The 23723-nt window shown below is 39.8% G+C and overlaps 1 protein-coding gene across 3 annotated transcripts; it reads left to right on the forward strand.

Annotated features, from left to right (window-relative positions):
* Positions 1-13885, forward strand: LOC105070057 (glycine N-acyltransferase). Of its 3 annotated transcripts, XM_010956330.3 has the most exons (7): positions 1-163; positions 2283-2563; positions 5555-5653; positions 8649-8756; positions 10681-10807; positions 12150-12321; positions 12753-13885. In XM_010956330.3, the coding sequence occupies exons 3-7, from the start codon at positions 5576-5578 to the stop codon at positions 13153-13155; spliced, it is 888 nt and encodes a 295-aa protein (XP_010954632.1). In that variant the 5' UTR covers positions 1-163; positions 2283-2563; positions 5555-5575; the 3' UTR covers positions 13156-13885. The 3 variants fall into 3 exon arrangements, with proteins under 3 accessions (XP_010954632.1, XP_010954633.1, XP_074228076.1); XM_010956331.3 differs by lacking the exons at positions 1-163; positions 2283-2563 and adding an exon at positions 2679-2978; XM_074371975.1 differs by lacking the exons at positions 1-163; positions 2283-2563; positions 5555-5653 and adding an exon at positions 5660-5846.
* Positions 13886-23723: the final 9838 nt, after the last annotated feature.

A 23723-nucleotide genomic window follows, 5' to 3' on the forward strand; every position in this document is an offset into this window, starting at 1 on the left:
CATGACAATCCTCAGCTTGGCCAAATCTGAAGAAAACATTCCTAAATACAATGTACTCTACCAGACGCTGTTGAACCAACTGCATTAGAGGGAAATTTCATGATATAGACGTTGCTCTTCTTCATTCGTTCCTGCAGAGCTTGGTGTGAAGACAGCTTTCCAGGTGAGAATTCATGCTAAAAGAAAAGAAAAAAGAGCTCATCATTGCCTCATGACATCCTCTCCACTTACGGGAGACAAATCAAAATGCTCATATTATGTTCTGCTCAGGAGATGCTGACAAATATAACTCAGGAAAAGGAATAACTTCAACTGAAAAAAAAAAAGCCATGTATTTGTCACCTAGTCCGTAAGAGGCAACTTGTTAGGTACTATGAAAAATTCTTGCAGGTTTCTAATCTGAACTAATAAATGAATGAGGAAAGATTTGGACACTTTCTGGAAGTGGGTGGGTGAATGGAGCACTTAATATGTGAAGACACTGCAAACATTACCATATGTAGTACTTCTGGTTATATTTTCAGGTAGGCGGTGTTTTGCCTGAACAAGAAGATTGTTGTACTTAACATCAACAAGGAAAAGAGCAGATGATTAATGACAAGAATACAGGCCAGATTCTTTGTTTATTTAAATCATATAATAAACAAATTTACTTTAAAGATTTCACCTGTACTGCTCTTACCACAATCCAGGTTTTTATTTGCCTGTGTTCTTTTTAAAATTTATGCTTATATATGTGGTATATGAACTGTTTTATGTCCTATGCTATCTCATTTTATTTTCACACTTTCCCATGTGTCCCATGTGTCCCATGTATAGGAATTACATTTACGTCGTGATGGAGTTGCATCAGATTTTTTTATTTCTTTCCCTATTGCTGGGCATTGAGATTTTGTTCAGTCCTTGCTTACATTTGTGTGGCTTTATCAATTTTGAATTGCTTTCTTTGGGCTAATTTCTCCCTCTGGGAATGACTAAGTCAAAGGTCCTGAATTTCACTCCTGCATGTTGCCCAATTGTGCCAGCTCAACTGGGTGTATCCAGTTTCCTGGAGAAGCTCACTCTCAGTTGCTTTCAGTCTGTCTTATTTATGAGGCACCATTCTTGTTTATTGGCTTGTGTGTGCATCCTTGAAGGGTGGTTCCAAATCTATATTTTTCAGGAAATACAGTAATATTACACCCCGCAGACTTGACATCCGTCTCTACATTGCATCTCATACTCATGTATCTTGCTTGAGAGTCGCCTCTAGATAAAAGATAAGATTGGCCTTCAGGAATGCTATACTTTTTACAGTTTTAAGACCCTCCAAGACAAGACAAGGGTGCCTCTACCTTGGTCTGGACTTTTATTCAAGACATACCCTAGTACAAAGTAGCAGAAAGCATTTCCCACATCCAGCATATATTTATTTATGCACTCAGTGCATATACATTGATTGGATTCATCAATCAATCAATCAATCTGTGTCCCTGACCGTGACTAGACAGAGAGGTGAACACAAGCATTTTTGTTCATTACCTCATTCACAACACATTTATTGAAGGCATACTATGTGCCAGATACTGTGATAAATACAGTGGATACGGCAATAAATAAGATGCGTTTTCTGCCCCAGAGGAGTTCACCGTCTTGAAAAGTAGACTCTAGCCGAATGTAACAAGTTCTGTAATGCAGATGTGTGTAAGCACTTATGAGAGCAGAGAAAAGGGAGTAAGAAACAAGAGAGGGAGTCACTAGGGATGACAGGGCCTTAAGCTAGACTTTGAAGAATGAATGGAAGGTGAATTCAGAATAGTAGAATCAGGGATTTCCAAACAGGAAACAAAATGCAGAAAGGACAGAGGTGCTAAAGAAGACACTGCATTGAAGAAATGTCCGGTGGTCTTAGGTGATGAGGAGTAACCACAGAAGAGTCTAGGAAGATAGACCAGAGCCAGATGGTAAAGAAGATCCCATCTACACTCCCTAAGTGAATCTTAAGGAGGTCAGCAGCTATGGTCAATGTAAACCAGAGCCTTCAGGGTCTGGCTAAGTCTCTCCTCTTCTCATATCATGAAGGAGATGCAAAGAGAAATTATGCATCTGTTATTCTATTCAAATGATTAGCAAGGATCTAGGAAGGAGACAGGGGACACACACATGGGAAAATCTGGAACATTCCCCAGTCACACATTACCTAACACGTTAAAGCTGCAGAAGCCAAAAATATAGTGAAATACTTGTAACCTAGATATGTATTTTTCCCTAGAAACAAACTAATATTTGTTCCATTTCTGCAGATCCAAACCTTTCGCAACCGTCCTGAAGAACCAGTAGTCCTGAGGAGTTAAGCTGGAAAGAAGAGGCTCTGGGAAGTCAAAGTAAACAGAGAACTAGCCAGTTGGTGCTGATGCCCCAGAGCTTAACAATTCATTTTGCCAATAACTTCTAGTCAAAGACCACGTGGAACACTCTAGTGTCCAACAAAAACAGGCTTATTGTCTGTTGCAACGAGACAGACAGCACACTGTGGGGAATTGAGGCAAATCTCGGTGAGAATACATCAGTAGGGACTGAACAGGTAGGTGATGTGGGGAAGGGTCCCAGGAAGCATGGGTTTGCTCTCGCTTGGGTACTGCCAGGCAGTGTTGCAATTCTGTTAAACTGTAATCCATGAGGCAGAAGGCAAAAAGCAGAGGTAAAGAAGTAGCAGGTACTTGTTGACTGGGGAGAGGAGTATTTGGCCATATCGGCAGAAGAGACTGGCCTCTTGCTTTTATCCGTGTTCTTGAACATCATTGTGAAATGGGCTTGTTTTTGTCTCACTTCATTACGGCCACAGAATGACCTTGCCTCATGTTGCTGTTTTCTGAAAGTGTTATGTTTTAGGGCTGCTTTTTTTTTTCTTTCTTTCTCAAATTCATAAAACACTCCCAAAATGGAATGGGGAGCTATTTTAGATAAACCACCCAGGGAGCAGAAAGTAGCGGAAGCAAGTAAGTATAGAAGACCATGACTTTCTTCGAACATCTACATTCAGAACTTTACAACCACTTGAGTCCATCAGGGAGTCTTCTTGACTGTTTAAAAATTTAAAAATCAGCACCATTGGTTGAAAAGGCTGTCCTATCTCCATGTAATTGTTGAAACCTCTTTGTAGAAAATCAGTTGACCACAAATGTCCATATATTTCTAAGCTCTCTTCTCTATTTCATTTACCTATTTGTCTGTCCTTATGCCAAGACTATCCTGCCATGATTACTCAATCTTGCTAGCAAGCTTTGAAATCACATACATTTTAGAATCAGCTTGTGATGTTCTACAAGTGAAACTTGGGTGTTTTATGACTAGTTTGAACCTATAGATCAACTTGGGGGAAAAAATTGTGACATATTAGCAATAATGAGTCTTCTAATTCTTTTTTTCCTTTCCATGCATCATTATGGAGAGTTTGAATTGCTATGTCTTCCGCTTTCCTTTTCTTTTGCAGTGTCTTTTCTATAGTTAATCATATCCCGGGTAGTTTTCATTTAAGATACTGTATTTTTTTCATTTCTATAAACTCCGTATTCATCTTTATGTCTTCCATTTTTCTCCCTATCACGATCATGTGTTCCTTTACCTTCTTAAAAATGAGGAGCAGGATTGCAACTATTCAGCATTCTTGTCTGCAGATTCCAACATCTCTGCATTTACCTACTTTAATTTTTTTTAGGTAAAGAGAACCCTTATTTGCAGGGATTATTACATTAGAGGGGATAGCACTATTGCGATCATAAATATATTTTTCAGTATGGCTTTGCAAGTGTCTCCCCTGGGTCTAATTTTACTGATGTGTGTTTTTGTATTTTCCTGTTTCTTTATATGCTTAGCATTTTACTGAATGGTAGACAATTCAAATTAGACTTTGTTGTACTTATTTTTAGTATTGTCTTTTGTTCTGGTGCACAATTAAATTATTGGGATCAGTTGGATCATTTCAAGACTTGCTTTTAACCAGTGTTAGGGTGAATCTAGAAGAGACGAGGCTGAATTTAACCCCCTGCTAAGCCTGAGGATCTTACCCAATGCGCTTATGTTATGAGATCCTTCCATTACAGTCGATGAGAACACAAATTCTTCCTAGCCTTGTGTGAGCTGTAGAGGATTTCCCACCTATGCCTTTCCAGTGATTCTTTCCCTAGGCTAAAATCTAAGGTAGTTTCCCCTTACACAGATCAGCACTGAGCCAAAGCATCTAGGAGATTGCTCTTCCCCAAGAATTCTCCAGCTGGCTTTCTCTCTCTCTCTCTTTTCTCTCTGTCTCTGATTCTCCACTCTGGCCTCCCCAGACTCTAGTCTCTGCAGGCACAAGTCAGTGAGACCCTGTGCTCTGATCAGTTTCATTTCTCTGAACTGCAGCCTTCAAATAAGTTGATTCAATGCCAAGGCTCACATTTTCTGTTTCTCTTTTCTTAGGGATCATATTACTATGTTGCCTGATGTCCAGCCTATGAAAACTGTTGTTTTATTTACTTTGTTTAATTTCGTCATTGTTTCAGGTGGGAAGGTTAATAATCCAGATGCTATGACTCTATCTTTGGCCAGAAAGGAAAGTACCTTGCTGTTCTAAAATCACAAAGTTACCTACCCAGTTCTCCCTTGGAGTGTGGCATCTCGTGCATGGCCTGTTTTAATACGTATCTTCTCAGAAAACCTCTTCAGTGTTGTCTTGAAAAAGTAACTTTCTGCTCCTCCCAAGATCAAAGTTCCAAACCAAGACACTGTGACGCAACCTTTTTTCTTCGTTTTTCATGTAGATAGGATTTTACGGGATATTTTAGTAATCCCAATTTGATGCAGTGAGTCAAATATGTAAAAATACTATGTTTATGCTGCCTGGTAATTGTGCAACAGGTATCACAGATCCAAGAGTGAGGCTTAGAGATGGCATAAGACTCAAAACTAGGGGGAGGCTCAGTGCTAAGGTGAGAGTACCAGCTTGAAATATGACTTGGCAATTAAACAAACAAACAATAAGGTTAATTGTTAATATTTTAAATCATGTCAAAGTGCCCTATATTAGAAAGTCTGCATCAAAATATCAGGCAATATAATGCACTTTAAATCAAGTGGGAAGAAGGAGGAATGGGAAGGAAGAGGAAGGAGAGGAAGAGGAATGGGAGTAGTAATAAAATAGGTGTTTATATATGACAGATACTTTTCCAGGCACTTATTTACTCTTTTGATGTATTAGCTCATTTAATCGTCACAAGAATTCTAAGAGTTAGATAGTGCTATTATGCCATCTACTTTGAGAAAACCAAGGCACAGAGAGGCTAGGTAACTTTCCCAAGGTTACACAGCTTATTACTGGTAGAGTCAGAAGAATTAGTGATAGAAATTCAGAAACAGGTCCTGCAGTTTCTAACAGTCTCATTCTTCTTTGGAATTGGTGAGGACTTTAGTGAAGAGGACACCAATAACGAGACATTGAAGAGGTCTCCAGCAATTGGCACAGAACTTGCTATTCTTGTTTCTGAATTTCCTCCAGCTCTTCTCATTCCTGGCTGTTTGTTGATTGTTTCTCTAGGCTACTGAATTGTCTTCCACGATGTTCCCATTGCAAGGTGCCCAGATGCTGCAGATGCTGGAGAGATCCTTGAGGAACAGCCTTCCTACATCCTTAAAGGTGACAATGGAAAATTCTGAGGAGAGCAAGGAATAGAAACCTCATGTGAATGAAGAGGAAGAGAGACTAATATTTGCTGAGCACCTATTCTGTGCCAGGCACTATTGCTTGTTTTCTTTCATTGAATTTGCATAACCTCTCTACAAGATATTTGCTGCTATGTCCGTGTCACTGATGAGAAGATGGAGGTTCAGTTAAGTGATTCTCCACAAGTAGTGACTTGCAATGCTATGGTATAAACATAAGAATGCCTGAGACCTCACACTGCCTTTTGCTCCAAGCTGATTCAAAAAGTATTCCCTTGCTCCTTTCCGGGAGACATTCTATAATAGCACTTTCCTCCTACAAAGTTAGCTGAGACACTACATGTTAATTTTTAATTTGTTCTCCCTAAAGGAACACTTGCCAGGTGGGAGGTTAACCATCATGAACCTTCTTTGAAATTAATAAGTCAATTTCTATTTGACTTAAATTTTCCAATTGCTCTGAACTTGTTGCATGTCAGGCCATTTTGTGGCTGATTCCCAGTATCTCTGTTAACCTAGTACAGTTGATTGGAAATCTCAGGGTTAAATAAAACATACACATAAATGCCTATATCCAGAACCATTCAAGAGAAACTCTAATGATAGGCTGAGGTCCTCACTTGAGTTTTTCTTTAGCAACCAAAGGGATGGGATCTATTCCAGTGGAATTTAAGCACAGCCGTGTGTGTCTGTGTCTCTTTGTGTGTGTCTGTGTATTTGGAGGACAATTGTTTTCCTCTAAAATTTTTTTGTGTAGAAATAGAAACTAAATATCCACTGTTTTATAAGAAAGATACTCCTATCAGATACATACATTTTAGATAAGATAAATGCATTCACCTCCTCACCTCCCTAATGGATTTGTTACTCCCTTTTTTCAGTATAAAAGAGAAAACATTAGCATTGTAGATCGTATGGCTTCATTTTCATTTATTAGAAATACACAATGAAACAACTCACCTTAATTCTTTATTTACTGCCCCCCAAAAAAGAGACTTCAAATTAACTGATCTGAAACTAAAGTCACCCACCTTCTTTGGTACATCCCACTAACATTCATCCCTCTTACCTAATATTTAACTGCTTTTGCTTAATAATCCTTAAGATCCAGGCAATCTCTCAGAGAGACAGTCAATTATTCTTGGAGATTACACAAGTTACACACTTTATAACACTTGCCTAAGATATTTTTATGGTGAGTAGCTATTTTGAAAGTTCTTCCTGCTAAAAGTCTTTCTTCCACGCTCTAGAGTGTAGAATTTTGTGATTCAGATTTCTCTTTACTCCTCATTTTGAGTGGGCCTCAATCATTTTGAGAAAACTCTTGGTGGTTCCCAAGTGTCCTTACTTGGAGCATCTCTGTCATAAGATAAAGGGGCCCTCTTGACTCCTCAACTTTCATGAAGAGATAGCATTGGTAGTATATTAAAAACATACATTTTACCCTAGTTGAAATCTGGAATAAATGTCTGCAGCTTCTTTTAATGGAGGTATAACCCAGAACTCAATGCTTGCCTGAGTCTCAGTTGAGAAAATATCCATCCATTCTGCTAAGTGTTAGGTGTTAAATGCATTTTATTGCATGTGTCAACTCCACTTGAGTCAATTTAGAGTAGCTGCCTGGCTCATTATGTTCTGAGTTCAGCAGAAAAAAAGACAAGTTTTAACTAATTAGGTCAGAGGAATAAGAAAAAATAGCAGTTCCACATATTGTCAAATCTTGCAATGGATAGTAATTAGTGCAACACAATTTTACAGACCCCCAAACACAAATGTGTAAAAAGAAAATGTCTACATTTTGCCAAACAATACTGAATTTCTGTATTAATCCTCCATTCATGGCTGAAAACAGGAGACATTTGGATAAGCTCAGTCAACTTAAATCTTTTTTCTCTTCTCTTTCTCTATGATTTAACATCAAGAGTTCATGTGGGGTGGAGGGTGGTTGGAGGGAAGGAAGTTGGTACAGTGCTTGGTCACGATCTACCCATGGTAGAAACCATATATATACACTTGACCTCTGGTCACTGGCATGTGTGTGTGTGTGTGTGTGTGTATTTGACCTTTGATCTCTGGCATGTTTCTATGCTGGTATCTGCAGAGGCTTCATGTTCACAATTGTCATGAGACTCATGCTGATCTCCATCCAGCCCCCAAACCACTAGGACACTTTGTCCATAGAGATCTCATTCATTGTCTCCCCACTCTTCTCTCTTTCTCAACATCCTGTGCAACATGGTGGGGTTGCAGATCCAAGACTGGATTGAGGCTATGGGACTCCACAGCTGATTCTCTTGAGCGCTAGGCTGTAGCCTCTGCTTATTGGTGGGAGCTCATTTAAACTTTCCAGAGGGTAATGTGGACATATATGTTAAAGAGTTTTAAACATGTCCTTAACCTTTGAACCAGAAATTACCCTTCTGGATAATCTAAGAAAATATCAGGTGCTCATGCAATGATTTCTGTGCAAGCATACTCTATGAGGAATTCTTTGTTAAAGTGAAAATTTGGAAACAACTGAAATGACCATCGATAGGCAAATGAATAAATGAACTGTGATCCATCCATATAATGGAATCCAATGCAGCCATTAGAACATAATTGAAAAGTTTTGTGTTTTATGAACATAGAAATATACCCACAGTGTATTCAGTGGGGAAAAACACCTTGTAAAATTGTGTGTCTCTATGTATATGAATAGAAGAGTGTCTGGGAAAAGATAATATTAAACCCTACAATAAAGAGTGGTGTTCCTAAGATCATTAGCTTTATTTGTACAAATATTTTACTATATGCATCTATAATTTGTCTTAAATGGGAAGAAAAAGCTTGAATGAGATGCCTTATTTGGCCCTTTCCCACTGTAATATTTTTTGATTTCATAGAAATAAACCTTATCTTGATCAAACAATGCCCATTGTCATCCCTTCCTAATAAGCCGATCTTCTCACCTTCTTGGGACACTGCAGGTTTATGGGACCGTCTTCCACATGAACCAGGGAAACCCGTTCAACCTAAAGGCCCTGGTGGACAAGTGGCCTGATTTTAATACGGTGGTTATCCGCCCTCAGGAACAGGTAAGGTACCAGATGAATGAATGTGTAGAGTGAATGTGCATCTATGTTAATATTTGCTATGTGCCTACCAGGCATCTGGCAATGTGGTAGACCCTAGGGACACAGAAATGAATTGTAGTGATGGTGAACAAGTCCCTGTCCTAAAGAACCTCACAGCCTGATGGAGAATATAGATGAGTAAATAAATTACAACTTAGTGTAAAGTATACAAGAACAGAAGATGTTGCACATACAGAGACAGCACAGATGAAAGCTGAGTAAACTATGGAGGTTGGAGATGGAGGGTACAGGAATAGGTTAGAGATATTTCTTAGTTGATGTTTCACTGGAACTGGATTTTGTAGATAAATGTATCTTTGTTAGGCTGACAAGGAAAGGAGGACATTCTAACCAGAGAAAGTAGGAAAGGCAAAGATAGGAAGGTATAAAATAGGTTGGTGAGTTAGGGTGATTATAAAAAGCAAATTTATAATACTAGAACTTCCGTATGCATTTTGGGGAAACACTTAAAAATTAGTGAAACTAAATAGTTAATATCTTTAAAAGACAAAAAATCCTAAACTTATTTTAAAATATCCAGTAAAATTATAAATTGTGATATATTTATACAATGGAATAATACTCAGCCATAAAAACGGACAACATAATGCCATTTGCCGCAACATGGATGCTCCTGGAGAATGTCATTCTAAGTGAATTAAGCCAAAAAGAGAAAGAAAAATACCATATGAGATCGCTCATACATGGAACCTAAAAACAAACAAACAAACAAAGCATAAATACAAAACAGAAATAGACTCACAGACATAGAATACAAACTTGTGGTTGCCAAGGGGGCAGGGGGTGGGAAAAGATAGACTGGGATTTCAAAATTGTAGAATAGATAAACAAGATTATACTGTATAGCACAGGGAGATATATACAAGATCTTATGGTAGCTCACAGAGAAAAAATGTGACAATGAATATATATATGTTCATGTAGAACTGAAAAATTGTGCTCTACACTGGAATTTGACACAACATTGTAAAATGATTATAAATCAATAAAAAATGTTAAAAAATAAATTATAAAAATACAAATATACCTATCATACAAATAAAGTTATTTAAAAACCACTAAATCAAACAATATAAAAATAAAGAAATGTATATTAATAATAAAAGCTGAACTGAAATAAAATTGTTTGATCTTTTATCATAAATGTTATCCTAAGGAACAAAATATGTTAGTGGTATCATTGCTGACTTGTGAGTATATTTTTGTGCAACATATTCTAATTGTTTAAAAAAGGTTTCTAATTCTGTACTCATTGTGGTAATATTTTCCTGTACCCTCTTCTTTCAAAAAATCTAATCTCTTATTTAATAATTTGAGGTGATCTTTCTAAATAAGTGGTTTCTTTGTTTTTCTGTAACTACAATTTGTTCAACTATTGTATTATTTTAAGAAAGCATTTCTAGTTGGTTTTCATCCTCTTTGGCTTCATTAAGTATAGATGGAGATTTCAATCCAGAGTTATCTATAACGAAATTTAATACAGCCCTCTTCATAGTTTGTGTATTCTACAAGTATTTCAAATGCAGTAAAATTTATTCTTATAGTAGAAGCTTTTCCTTGTCAATTGCTTTTCTCTTCTTCCTGTTGAGGAGAATGAACGTATTGAAGAGTGCTTTCTAAATAGTTGTGTCTTTATTCGAGTTGAAATGGGTATTTTTGTGTAATTTTCTATCATAATTTGAATACATGAATCTCTCATCTTGATCTCGTGATTTGAAGGACTCAGCAAAAACTGTAATGCGTTAATACAAATACCAATATTTTGGTACTTAAAAATATCACAGTGTAGTGGAATTTAGAAGCAAGTATTATAATCATGAAATATAAGAAATGTGTTTTATTCCCCTTTTCTCAATGGTAACAGGAGATGAAAGATGACCTTGATCACTACACCAATACTTACCATATCTACTCCAAGGACCTCAAGAACTGTCAGGAATTCCTTGGCTTACCAGAAGTGATCAACTGGAAACAGCATTTGCAGATCCAAAGTCAGTAAAAGGCATGGGATACATGCTGACTCACATCTCCATCCTGAACAATTTCTCCTATGACACATACCTCCTTTCTCCAAGCTCCAGAGCCTGCTGTCAGTTTTTTTTACTCAGCTGCAACTATATTTGTAACGGGGGAAAAACACTCTCAAAGCTTCACAGGCTGGGCTTCATATAAAGAACCATAGCATAATTCCCTGAAAGCCAAGGATTTATAGCATATTTTGCAGACATGTCCAGGATCCCTTAGGGTGACTGGGTGTCAGAGCCGAGCTTCCTCTAGGGACTTTTCCCCTAGGGACATTCCAGGAATGACAACTTGTGCCACAGAACACCTCCCAGGTCACAAAGAACACCTGTGTGCCTAAGCTTTTGCCCTCCAGAGACAGACCACCTAAGATGGTGTTTGCCTGTCACTTGCTATGTGATCCTAGCCAATTACCTTATCTTCTCTGAGATCATGATTTTCCTACATAAAAATAGGGATAATAATGGTACCTAAAACATGAGTGTTGACAAGATTAAGTGAAATCTTGTATAGGAATTGCCTAGTATGATACCTGGATGCTTCAGTTAACTTTCACTACGTAGCAAACCTCATAATTCTGTGAATCAACAATCTGCTGGTCTCCTCTGGGTTTACCTATGCAGATGCAGTTAGCTGATGGGTAGACTATGGGCTGCTTGCTTTAGCATGGCCTCACTTATATGTCTGAATGTTTGTTCTGGCTGTCAGTGCTGGCTTATTGGCCACAGTGATACCATGATAGGAGCACATGTCCTCAGCAGGCTAGCCTAGGCCAGTTCATATGGTTCAGTTGATCCCAAGGTAACCAGGAGTTATGGCAATCCCCAATGGGCAAACACTTTTGAACCTCTCCCTGCATCAAATTGTCCCTCCCATTGGTGAAAGCAAATCATATGGCCAAAGTAAGATGTGGTGCAGGAGGGGAACATTCCAGGGAATGGATACAAGGAGATGTGGCCAAATTGTGAGCCATTACTGCAATGGTCTATCACATCGAGAACCCAATAAGTGCTGTAAAAAATATGATTTTTATAACTCATCTTCTTTTATCATCAAAACTACATGATTATGTGTATTTCTAATCATTTTGCCACCAATGGCATGACCATGGCTGAATGAACTTCTAGGCACATTTTCACTTATGTAAAACATAAAAAATTGCACAACTCCTGACCATATGACCCCAGTCACACAGCAGCAGCACCAAGCTCATGACCAAAATTCTCAAAATCCTCACATACTTCCTGTTCCGCTGGAGAGTTTCTTCCTAGAATAGACTTAAATCATTGCATTTCTTCTTATAACATCCAGGTTCACAGAACAGCCTGAACGAAGTAATACAAAATCTTGCAGCCACAAAATCCTTCAAAGTCAAGGTAACACAAAACCTTCTCTATATGACAAGTGAGACAACAAAGGAACTGGCTCCTTCCCTGCTGGATGTGAAGAACTTGTCACTGAGCGATGGCAAGCCCAAGGCCATGTGAGTTTGATAAAAGCTACCCTGCAGGGCTCAGACCCCTCACTACCCAAAAAACCTCCCAGCTTCTCTCCCTGCTGTCACTCTGGCTCCACGCAATCAATTTTCTTCAAAGCAGCCAGAATAATCTTTTTTTTTTTTAATGTAATTCAAAACATCTTTCTCCCTTGTTTAAAACACTCCACCATTTCCTTTCTCATCTGGAAGATACCAGGCCTGGGTCAGTTTCCCTTGACCTGTCTTGTCCTTCCAGTCTGCCCATTCCAATGACATCGGCCTTCTTTCTGTTCCTCTGTCATTGCAAGCTCACCCATACTCCAGGACTTTGCATGTGCTATTTCCTCTGCCTACTCTGTCTCTCAAGATAATAGAAGTAAGAATAAATATAAACCTCAAAACTCATGGACTTTGCTTTTCTCCTGGAATCTCCACAGTGACCAAAAGACATTGAAACTCTCATCCATGGATCCTATCTATGCTGCCTTGGTGAATAAATTCTGGTCTTTTGGTGGCAATGAGAGGAGCCAGAGATTCATTGAGCGCTGTATCCGGACCTTACCCAACTTCTGCCTGCTGGGGCCCGAGGGGACCCCTGTATCTTGGTCCCTGATGGACCATACAGGAGAGCTGCGGATGGCAGGCACCACGCCTGAGTACCGGGCCCAGGGCCTCATTACCTACCTCATCTATACCCACACCCAGGCTCTGCTCAAATTCGGCTTCCCTGTGTATTCTCACGTAGACAGGAAGAACAAAATTATGCAGAAGATGAGTCACAGTCTGAATCACATCCTCATGCCCTGTGACTGGAACCAGTGGAACTGTGTGCCTCTGTGAAGCCACCCTGAACCCAAGACAGTGTGGGATGGGCATGAGGGCATGGCTGAAGGAGCAGATGGGTGGACAGAGGGAAAGAATAAATTGTAATCGTAATCATCAGTAAAGGAGTGGCTGCTGTTTGGGCTCTGGGGAAGCCGTGTGACTGGTCAACAGGACCACTGCTACCCCTGCACTCAAACTGCCAGTGGGCTTCCCCCAGTATCTCAGTATAAGCAGCAGCAGCTCTCCTGCAGTGATTTCACATAGTTGAGTCCCCCACGCTTCTGGGATCTCTGCCCTGCTTCTTCACCAGCTATATGTGGCCCCAGGTGCCTCCTCCTAGAACACTTAGTGCACAGGGTGATGGGGCCTTGCTGGTTTTTCCAGGGGGGGGTATTATTTTCTGGACATTATGACTTATTCCTCTCTTTCTCTGGCCTTTCCCTTAGTGAAGAGCAGGTGGACTCCACTTGTTAGCTCTATAGAGATTATCCTCTCCTCTGATTGCTGCTTTATAAGCATATTAAATATATTATATACAAAAATATATGAGATATTGTGCTAAACAAAATACACATGATATAGCAGGAAGAGTTATTAAGAAAAAGACTAACCTATGTTAGCCTGTCCTCTCTCTGCCTCCACTCCAGGGAAAATGACTCAACATTGTGTCTAAGAGCTGAGCTTCCTAAACTTACCCAAAACCCTCAAACAATAAAGAGATTTGTATTTGATTGCACAAGTTGAACCTAAGTGGTTCTGGATGGAAAGAGGATGGAGTGAGTGTCGTGGGACAAAGCAGGCCAGTGCCAAAGGTGGTAAAAAAAATTTACCAGAGACAAAGCAAAGTGAAAGAAAAAGTTTATTAGGGGTAGGCTGCCATGGACAGCAGCAGGTCACACAGACAAGAGGTGCCTGTGTGTGCATCAAGGGTGAAAGCTTAGGGTCTTTTGTGGGAAGGGGTTGATGAGCAGAGGGGGCTGCAGGATCAGCTCTTGCACAAGTTTCTGATTGGCTGTAGGTAAGGTAAAAAAGTTAGGGTCTGTGAAGAGGCAATGGGATTTATGACTCTGATAAGAAGGAAACATAGGTTGAAACAAACCAGCCTGAGCTACCATGAGATTAGACATTACCTAGGGTGATTAGTTCTGTTAGGGCAAACACATGCCAGAAAAGAATACATGTTACCTTCTGAGGGATTGCAAGCAGGCATCTGGGAACCCAGGAGTGGGGGTTCCTGGACTTTGAAAGATGCCAGCTGGCCCCCACAGTGAGTTCATGGAAAGAGGAAAGTGGGGGTACCCAGACAGACACAGGAAGGTGAGTATTCATTGAGAAGAAATGGAAGTTGAAGGGGAGGGTGGTACACCATGGATACCTAAGTTCTGCTTGACCTTGGCACATTACTTTAGGATGCCAGAATTCTATGCAGTTCAGGCCACTGTCTCATGGGAGAGTCTGGTTGATGGTGTGGAGGGATAACCTTCCTGGTTGGGACAGGTTAGGTGGGAGAGTTTCTTGCCCCAACCTTTCGAGAGAAACAGCATTAAATACCAGTACTCAGCAGTGAACAGAGCACTGGAATGAAGGTGATCACCTGGATTAAGAACCTGTTCCCTCTGGTCCACCTAAACCTGCAATTAAGCTGCAGAATTGAGGATGAAGGCACACACAGACACACAGAGGACTAAGGTTTAATTTCTTGGCCAGTCAAGAGAGTGGAGGCTTAGTGTGGAGCAGATTTCTTGACTTTGACAGAAAGGACATTTTAGACTGGACAATTCTTGCTATAAGGCTGTCCTGTGCATTTGTAGGATGTTTAGCAGGACCCCTGGCCTCTACCCACCAGATGTCAATAGCATCCTTCATGCCAATTATGCCAAAAAATGCCTCCAGATATTAGTAAATGTTCCCTAGAGGCTAAGTCACCTCTGGCTGGAATTTAGATAAGTAGTTCTCAAAGCTGATCATGCATCAGGATCACTTAGTTAAATAGAATGGAAAAGAATCTGAAAAGAAAAAAAATATATATGTACGTATGCGTATAACTGAATCACTTTTCTGCACACCTGAAATTAACATGAAACTAACATTGTAAATCAACTATACTTCAATAAATTAAAAAAAATCACCTAGTTAAAACAGATTGCAGGGCCGCACCCCCAGATTTTCTGGTTTAGTAGATCTTGGGTAGAGTTCCAGAATTTACATTTTTAACAAGTCTCCAGGTGATCCTGCTGCTGGAAGTCCAGGGACCACACCTTGAGAACCACTGGTGTAGGACATATTTTATCCCCTGGAACTATAGATGAGAATCTGTAGCCCATGCCACTTTCATTTCTGCATGAGTACAAGCTGAGACTCTTCTCCAAGAATTCCCTGGAGTCAGCAAAGGAAAATAGGTTTTGTGGCACTGAAACAGGGAGAAGGACCTCAGGCTTGGGTAAAAGAAAACATCGGCACAAGAGCCAAGATCTCACGACATTCCTGAAACCAAAAGTTGGCCCTGTGGAACACATGAGGTGAAGGGGCGTGGACTTTGTCTGCAGAAGTCAGCGGACACAGCTACGTGGATGGACCTGGACAGAATTGTGCTTAGTGAAGTAAGCCAGACAGAGAAAGACAAATACTGTTTGATATCACTTGTATGTAGAATATAAAAACAATACAAATGAATCTATACAGAAAACAGAAATGGACTCACAGACAGAGAAGATAAACTTACAGTTCCCAAAGGGGAGAAAGAAGAAGGGAGGGACAAATTAGGAGTATGGGGTTAACAGATACAAACGACTATACGTAAAATAGATAAGCAACAAGGCTTTACTGTATAACACAGGGAATTATATTCAGTATTGTGTAATAACCTAAAATGAAATGCAATCTGCCAGAAAAACTGAATCTCTATGCTGTATATCTGAAACTAATGCAATATTGTGAATCAACTATGCTTCAGTGAAAAGAAAAAACTGCTGATGGCATCATCTTTATATTATCAACAGCATCCAGTGGAATATGTCTGCAATAACCAGCCAGTAAGTGTTCTGTTGAATAAACTGAGAGATCCAAATAAAAACAGAAGTGAAATAAAAAAAAAAAAAAATGAAACCCAATTTGAAAGGGGCACCTATTACATAGGCATTTGAAGGAGAATGAAGTGCTAAGCGTTTGCTATGCATGCAGTTTGTTGAAAAAGCTGTTCCTTTGTCTATCCTCTGACACATGGTAGTATTTTATGATCAGGTGACTGACTCATAAAATTCCTCCTCTGTGGAAACATGATCTCTACATTTATGCCAATTTCTGATCCATTAAGCTCTTAATATGCTTCCTGGGATGATCTTGTTTACCCCTCCTGCAGGGGACCTGTGAGGGTGGTACACCAGGGGAGCGGTGGAGAGGAGGAGGGTCTGGCCACCGACATTATCCCAGCACAAATCCAGAGGTTACTGATTCCACACACCCGTGCAGTCTTCAAGGACTCTCTGAGGACTTCTTTTCGTCTTCTGTGGACGATGCAGGGTAATGACTTCTGCTCTGGGACATAACTGAGACCGGATGGTGAAAAACAGTGGATTACATCCATGCTTTAAATTCAGCTGGTGAATTCAACTGTTTTATGTATAAATCATTTAAAGTCTGCAATTAAAAAAAATTCTTTAAGAAGACTTTAAATCATGTTTGTTCCCATTTATATTATAAATAAAATGAATTAAACACTTTAAGCTATACCTAGGTCAGCTGGAAAAAAACGCACAACTTCAAAACTTAATTATGTTTTATTTGAGGCATAATTGAGGGATATAGCCTGGAAATAGCCTCTTTGATAGAGTGTAAGGGAGAAGCCAGTATGTACAGGAGTTTTTGCTGGGAGGGAAAAAACATAGTTGAACATCGAAAGATAACTGCTAATTACAAAGACATCTCAAGTTAATGATTTTAGGGCATTTCTGCGTATGGGAAGATGCAAGGGTTTGGGATTATTGAAAGTATTCCTTTGATGTGCATATTAACTCTCTAGGGCCAGTGTTCTGAGTACCCCCCGGGGTGCACTATGGCTGGGGTTGGGGGGCTTGGATGTAGTGGATGATGCTTTTAAATGGCAAGCAACATTCTTTGTTTTCTGAAATGGCAGGTGACAGTCTGTGTCCACACCTTTATTTAATTTTTTTTTCAGTTTTACTTTTATTTAATTTTTTAAACATTTTTATTGATTTATAATCATTTTACAATGTTGTGCCAAACTCCAGTGTAGAGCACAATTGTTCAGTTACACATGAACATATATCTATTCATTGTCACATTTTTTTCTCTGTGAGCTACCACAAGATCTTGTATATATTTCCCTGTGCTATACAGTATAACCTTGTTTCTCTATTCTACATTTTGAAATCCCAGTCTATCCCTTCCCACCCCCAGCCCCCTTGGCAAACATAAGTTTGTATTCTATGCCTATGAGTCTGCTTTGTTTTGTAAGTAAGTATAAGTATAAGGGTACAGAACCATACTTTACCCATCTTCAGCTGTCCTTTTCAATGAACTTCTTAAGACTCTTCTGGGGTACCCGCTTTAATCTAGTACCTGTATCAATACATAAAGATCCCCTTCCGAAATATCAGTAAATGGTTTTCTTACTTATACCTTAACTCCTTTCACGTCTAAAGGTGGGTTTATAAACTTTTCAGCTGGTGTAAATCTATTTAGTCCTTGATTTAAAAAATTAAGTGTAAAAAGTGCATGATGTAATATATTATGGCTTTCTTGTATTCTGTAATTATTCGCCCCTTTTAATTTATGTAAATAAGATATTCGTGTTTGATGACGTCGTTTAACAATAGCTTGACTAGTGGAATTATAAGGAATACCAGTAGTATGGTCAATTTCCCAATCTTGACAAAATTGTGAAATAATCTTTGCAGAAAACTCAGGACCATTGTCAGTTTTAATTTTGTGGGGTTTACCTAAAACACTAAAAGCAGATAACCAATGTCTAATGATGTTGTGGGCATTACATTTAGTATGCAACGTGGCATATATAAAATTAGAAAAAATGTCCACAGAAATTATGATATATAGCAAATGGCCGAAGGAGGGAAACAAGGTGGTGTCTGTTTGCCAAATTTGAATACTCTGAATGCCTCTTGGATTAATGTCCTCTAAATTATAATTTGGTTTAGCAATTGTAAATTGATTACATTGTGAGTATGCCTGTATGATTTGTTTTGCTTGTCTTTTAGTTATATCATAAATAGCTCTTGGGGAGACGGAGAAGATGGCGGAGTAGAAGGACGCTCGCAGGTCACCCTCTCCCACAAATACACCAAGACCCACATCTACAGACCCACTCAGCCAACCAGAGCACCTGCGGAACTCCAACAGAACATCGCCCTCTTCAAAAGATAAAGACGCCAAAAATCTGGTAGGAGAAAAGGAAAAAAGAAAGAACAAAAGGCAAAGCAGCGCGGGACGGTTCCCGCGGGGAGGGAGCGGCAAAGGAGGACTGGCGCTCGCTCGCTGGGTCTCCCCTCTCCAACTGAGAGGCCAGCGGGACGGAGGGGGAGCCTCCGAGGCTCGGATCTGTACAGAGCAGCCCTTGACTGACAGAACTAAGTTAAACTGGCACAGAGCGTCCCCCCGACACCCAGCCTGAGACGCGGGCCGGCAGCGGCGGGCAGGGCCAGGCTGCACAAGCCGGGCAGAGGACGGAAGTGGTTGCACGGAGGCAGCCCCGGGGGAACGCAAGGGGCTGCGCGCCGTGGCTGTGGGTGCACAGGGCAGAACAACCTGGGCCCTCCATAAAACAGCAAGGTTGATGTGCTCTCGGGGGAAGGGTGCACACCCCCATCTCTGAAAACTCGCGGAAAGTTTTCGGGGGAAGAGAGGCGGGGCTCAGGCACAGCCGCCATATCCTCCGGCGCTGAGCACTCAGGCGGGGGCGGGGGCGAAACCTGCATCCGCACCGAAGGGCTTAGCAGCCTCAAAGGCCAGACTGAGACTGGCCTGCAGCCCGGGGCAGATAGGATCCTTCCTTCTTGGTCCCTCAGAGAACTTGCTCCACAAAGACAAACAAGGAGCTGGGTTTTGGCTCGGAGCAGGGACAGGGCTGTCCCTTGGTCTTCCCCGAGCCCACCCGCGGAGCGCCAACCAGGGCGGAGTGCGCAGCCGCACAGAGCAGCGGAGCTACCTGCAGCGCAGGTAGAGGGAGAGCGGCCCCCCCGCCTTTCGGGCAGGAACACAGCCCCTGACCGAGGTGCTGGGAGGGGGCACGACCCGCCCTCCTACCTGGCCAGTCTGCAACATCTGACTGCGGCATCCGGAGGGGCAGCGACCCACCCACCCACAGCAGAGAGCTGCACCTGACCCAGTATTAGGAGGAGGCGCGATCTGCTTGCCGACAGGTGCTGGGAGCAGCACAGAAGAGGGCGCCAACGGAGGGCCTCAGAAAACAGCAAGCTGAGCTTCCAAAACAGGAGAAAGACAGAAAGACTTCACATTAAAAACACACAGACTCCAGGAGAACACCGACAAACCCCCCCCCCTTTTTTTTAAAATCTGTTTTTACCTGTTCTATTTTCTATTACTCTCTTAATTTTTACTTATTAATTCATTTCTATTTCTCTTGGGTTTTGATGTCCTGCTATTGATTAGACACAGGATTCAAATACATCTATTCATCTCCCCCCCCCTTTTTTTGTAAAGGTTTTAAAAGGACGTCTCAACCCGATTAATACTCTGCTTCAACTCACTCTTCTATTATTCATTATACACTGTTTTCAAACCTTCTTTCTCCCTTCTTTTAAAATTCTTTCTCTCTCTCTCTTATTTTTTTTTCTTTTTTTCCTAAGTTCTATTCCTAAATAGGCATTAGATAGATAAAATCCTTAAGGGCCAAAATAAACAACTGATACTCCATAAACCACAGTGCCAAAGAGGTATGAGCAAGATGAAGAAGCAGAAAAACCTTTCCCAATTAAAAGAACAAGAGAAATCCCCTGAAAGAAAGATCAACAAAATAGACATCGATAGCCTACTAGATCAAGATTTCAAAAAAGGAGTGATCGAATTGCTGAAGGAATTAAAAGAGATAGTGTTTAGAGATATAAAATATGTCAAAAATGAAATTGAAGCTATAAAGAAGAGCCAAGTAGAATGGGTAAACTCATTGACAGAGATGAGGCATGATCTAATAGCTGTGCAAAGCCGACTAGATAATGCAGAGGAACGAATTAGTGATCTAGAAGACAGAGCAATAGAAAGCACCCATTCAGAAGAACTACAAGAGAAGCAAATAAAAAATAATGAAAATAGCATAAGGGACCGATGGGATAATATAAAGCGTCCCAATCTTCACATAATAGGGGTCCCAGAAGGAGAAGAAAGATCAAAGGGGATTGAAAAGGTTTTTGAAGAAATCATGACTGAAAACTTCCCAAACTTAAAGAAGGAATCAGATATCCAAGTACAGGAAGCTCAGAGGGTCCCAAACAGGAAGAACCCAAATAGACCCACACCAAGACATATCATAATCAAGATGACCAGAGTCAAGGATAAAGAAATGATTCTAAAGGCAGCAAGAGAAAAGCAAAGAGTAAGTTACAAGGGAACCCCCATAAGGCTCTCAGCTGATTTCTCTACACAAACACTACAGGCCAGAAGGGAGTGGCAAGATATATTCAAAGCCCTGAATGAAAAAAAGATGCAGCCTAGGATCCTTTATCCAGCAAGGCTATCCTTGAGGATACAAGGAGAAATAAAGAGTTTCACAGACAAAAAAAGCTGCAGGAGTTTAGCAACACTAAACCCATGCTAAAAGAAATATTGAAAGGGCTATTCTAAATAGAAAAGCAGCAGGATGCTACAGAAATGAGAAACACACAACTGGAAAGGTGATAACTCATGAATTACAAATAAAGTAAACATGAAATTATAAAAGAAGACATACAAATCACTGAGAGTGGGAGAGGGAGGCAGGGAAATATAGAATATTTTTTTCTTTCTTTTTTAAATTTTTTTAACAGTAGGATGGGTTTGAGATCATGTTACTATCAGTTTAATAAAAACAGTTATAGTAATGGGTTGATAGATTTACAAAAAAGGGTAACCACAAGCCAAAAATTTACAAAGGAGTCACAAAAATTAAATAAAATCCATGATAATACAAAGGAAAATTACCAAACCACAAAAGGAAGAAGAAAGGAACAAAGAGGATATACCAATTCAACTGCAAACATAAGTTCAAAATGGCAATAAACACACATCTATCATTAATTACTGTAAATGTTAATGGACTAAATGCTCCAGTCAAAAGACACAGAGTAGCAGACTGGATAATAAAGCAAGAACCTTCAATATGCTGCATACAAGAGACCCACTTTAGGGAGAAGGACACATATAGATTGAGAGTGAAAGGATGGAAAAGGATATTCCATGCAAATGGAAAAGCCAAAAAAGCAGGTGTTGCAGTACTGATTTCAGACAAAATAGACTTTAAAACAAAGGCCATAAAGAAAGATAAAGAAGGACATTTTATAATGATTAAAGGAGTGATACAAGATGAGGATATTACACTCGTTAATATATATGCACCCAATATAGGAGCACCTAAGTACATACAAGAATTACTAACAGAGATAAAGGGGGATATTGATGGGAATACAATCATAGTTGGAGATTTTGACACTGCATTAACATCACTAGACAGATCTTCCAGACAGAAAATAAACAAGGCAACAGAGAAATTAAATACTACAATAGAAAAACTAGATTTGGTGGATATTTTCAGAACATTACACCCCCCAAAAATAGGACATACATTCTTTTCAAGTGCACATGGAACATTTTCCAGGATCGATCATGTACTTGGGCACAAAAGAAACCTCAGCAACTTTAAGAAGATAGAAATTATCTCAAGCATCTTTACTGACCACAATGCCATGAAACTGGAAATCAACAACAGAGAAACAAAGGAGAAAAAACGGAAAGCATGGAGATTAAACAATATGTTATTGAAAAAACAATGGATCAATGAGGAAATCAAAGCTGAAATTAAAAAATACCTTGGGACAAATGATAATGAAAGCACAACCACTAAAAACCTATGGGACACAGCAAAGGCAGTGCCAAGAGGGAAGTTTATAGCGATACAGGCCTCCCTCAAAAAAGAAGAACAATCTCAAATAAACAATTTAACCCACCACCTGAATGAATTAGAAAAAGAAGAACAAAAAGCCCCAAAAAGCAGCAGAAGGAAGGAAATAATAAAGATCAGAGAGGAATTAAATACAATGGAGATTAACAAGACCATAGAAAAAATCAACCAAACCAAAAGCTGGTTTTTTGAAAAAGTAAATAAAATCGACAAACCTCTGGCCAAACTCACAAAGAAGGAAAAAGAGAGAGCACAAATTAGCAAAATAAGAAAGGAAAATGGAGAAATTACAACAAACAAAATAGAAATACAGAAAATCATACGAGAATATTATGAAAAACTATATGGAACCAAACTGGATGACCTAGAGGAGATGGACAAGTTTCCGGAAACATACTGTCCACCAAAACTGAATCAAGAAGAATCTGAACACTTGAACAATCCGATCACTAGAAAGGAAATAGAAATAGCAATTAAAAGCCTCCCTACAAATAAAAGTCCAGGACCGGACGGCTTCACCGGGGAATTCTACCAAACATACAAAGAAGAACTCATACCAGTCCTTCTCAAACTCTTCCAGATGATTGAAAAGGAGGGAATACTCCCAAACTCATTCTATGAAGCCACCATCACCCTGATACCAAAACCAGGCAAAGACACTACAAAAAAAGAGAATTATAGGCCAATATCACTGATGAACATAGACGCCAAAATCCTCACCAAAATTTTAGCAAATAGAATCCAACAACACATAAAAAAGATAATACATCATGACCAAGTGGGGTTCATCCCAGGGACACAAGGCTGGTTCAACATACGCAAATCAATCAGTGTAATACATCACATCAACAAGAGAAAGGACAAAAACCACATGATCCTCTCAATCGATGCAGAAAAAGCATTTGATAAAATTCAACACCCATTTATGATAAAAACTCTCGCCAAAGTGGGTATAGAGGGAACATATCTCAACATAATAAAAGCTATATATGACAAACCTACAGCCAGCATAGTACTCGATGGTGAAAAACTCAAAAGCTTCCCACTAAAATCTGGGACAAGACAAGGATGCCCACTATCACCACTCCTATTCAACATAGTCCTGGAAGTCCTAGCCACAGCAGTCAGGCAAGAGAAAGAAATAAAAGGGATCCAAATTGGAAAAGAAGAGGTAAAAGTGTCATTATATGCTGATGACATGTTACTATATATAGAAAACCCTAAAAGGTCCACACAAAAGCTACTAGAGCTGATTGAAGAATTCAGCAAGGTAGCAGGTTACAAAATTAACGTTCAAAAATCAGTTGCATTTCTTTACACTAACGATAAATCAACAGAAGAAGAAAGTAAAGAAACAATCCCCTTTAAAATAGCACCCAAAGTAATAAAATATCTGGGAATAAATCTAACCAAGGAGGTGAAAGAATTATACACAGAA

This window comes from Camelus bactrianus, chromosome 10 (genome assembly GCF_048773025.1).
Source record: "Camelus bactrianus isolate YW-2024 breed Bactrian camel chromosome 10, ASM4877302v1, whole genome shotgun sequence".
Taxonomy (NCBI): Eukaryota; Metazoa; Chordata; class Mammalia; order Artiodactyla; family Camelidae; genus Camelus; species Camelus bactrianus.

What these genes read in the sequence shown, in the direction of transcription:
- LOC105070057 (XM_010956330.3), top strand. Translation starts at nt 5,576, where the DNA reads ATGTTCCCATTGCAAGGTGCCCAGATGCTGCAGATGCTGGAGAGATCC. An exon ending in GCCTTCCTACATCCTTAAAG is followed by an intron (nt 5,654 to 8,648) that starts GTGACAATGGAA and finishes GGGACACTGCAG; the next exon opens with GTTTATGGGACCGTCTTCCA. An exon ending in GATGGCAAGCCCAAGGCCAT is followed by an intron (nt 12,322 to 12,752) that starts GTGAGTTTGATA and finishes GAATCTCCACAG; the next exon opens with TGACCAAAAGACATTGAAAC.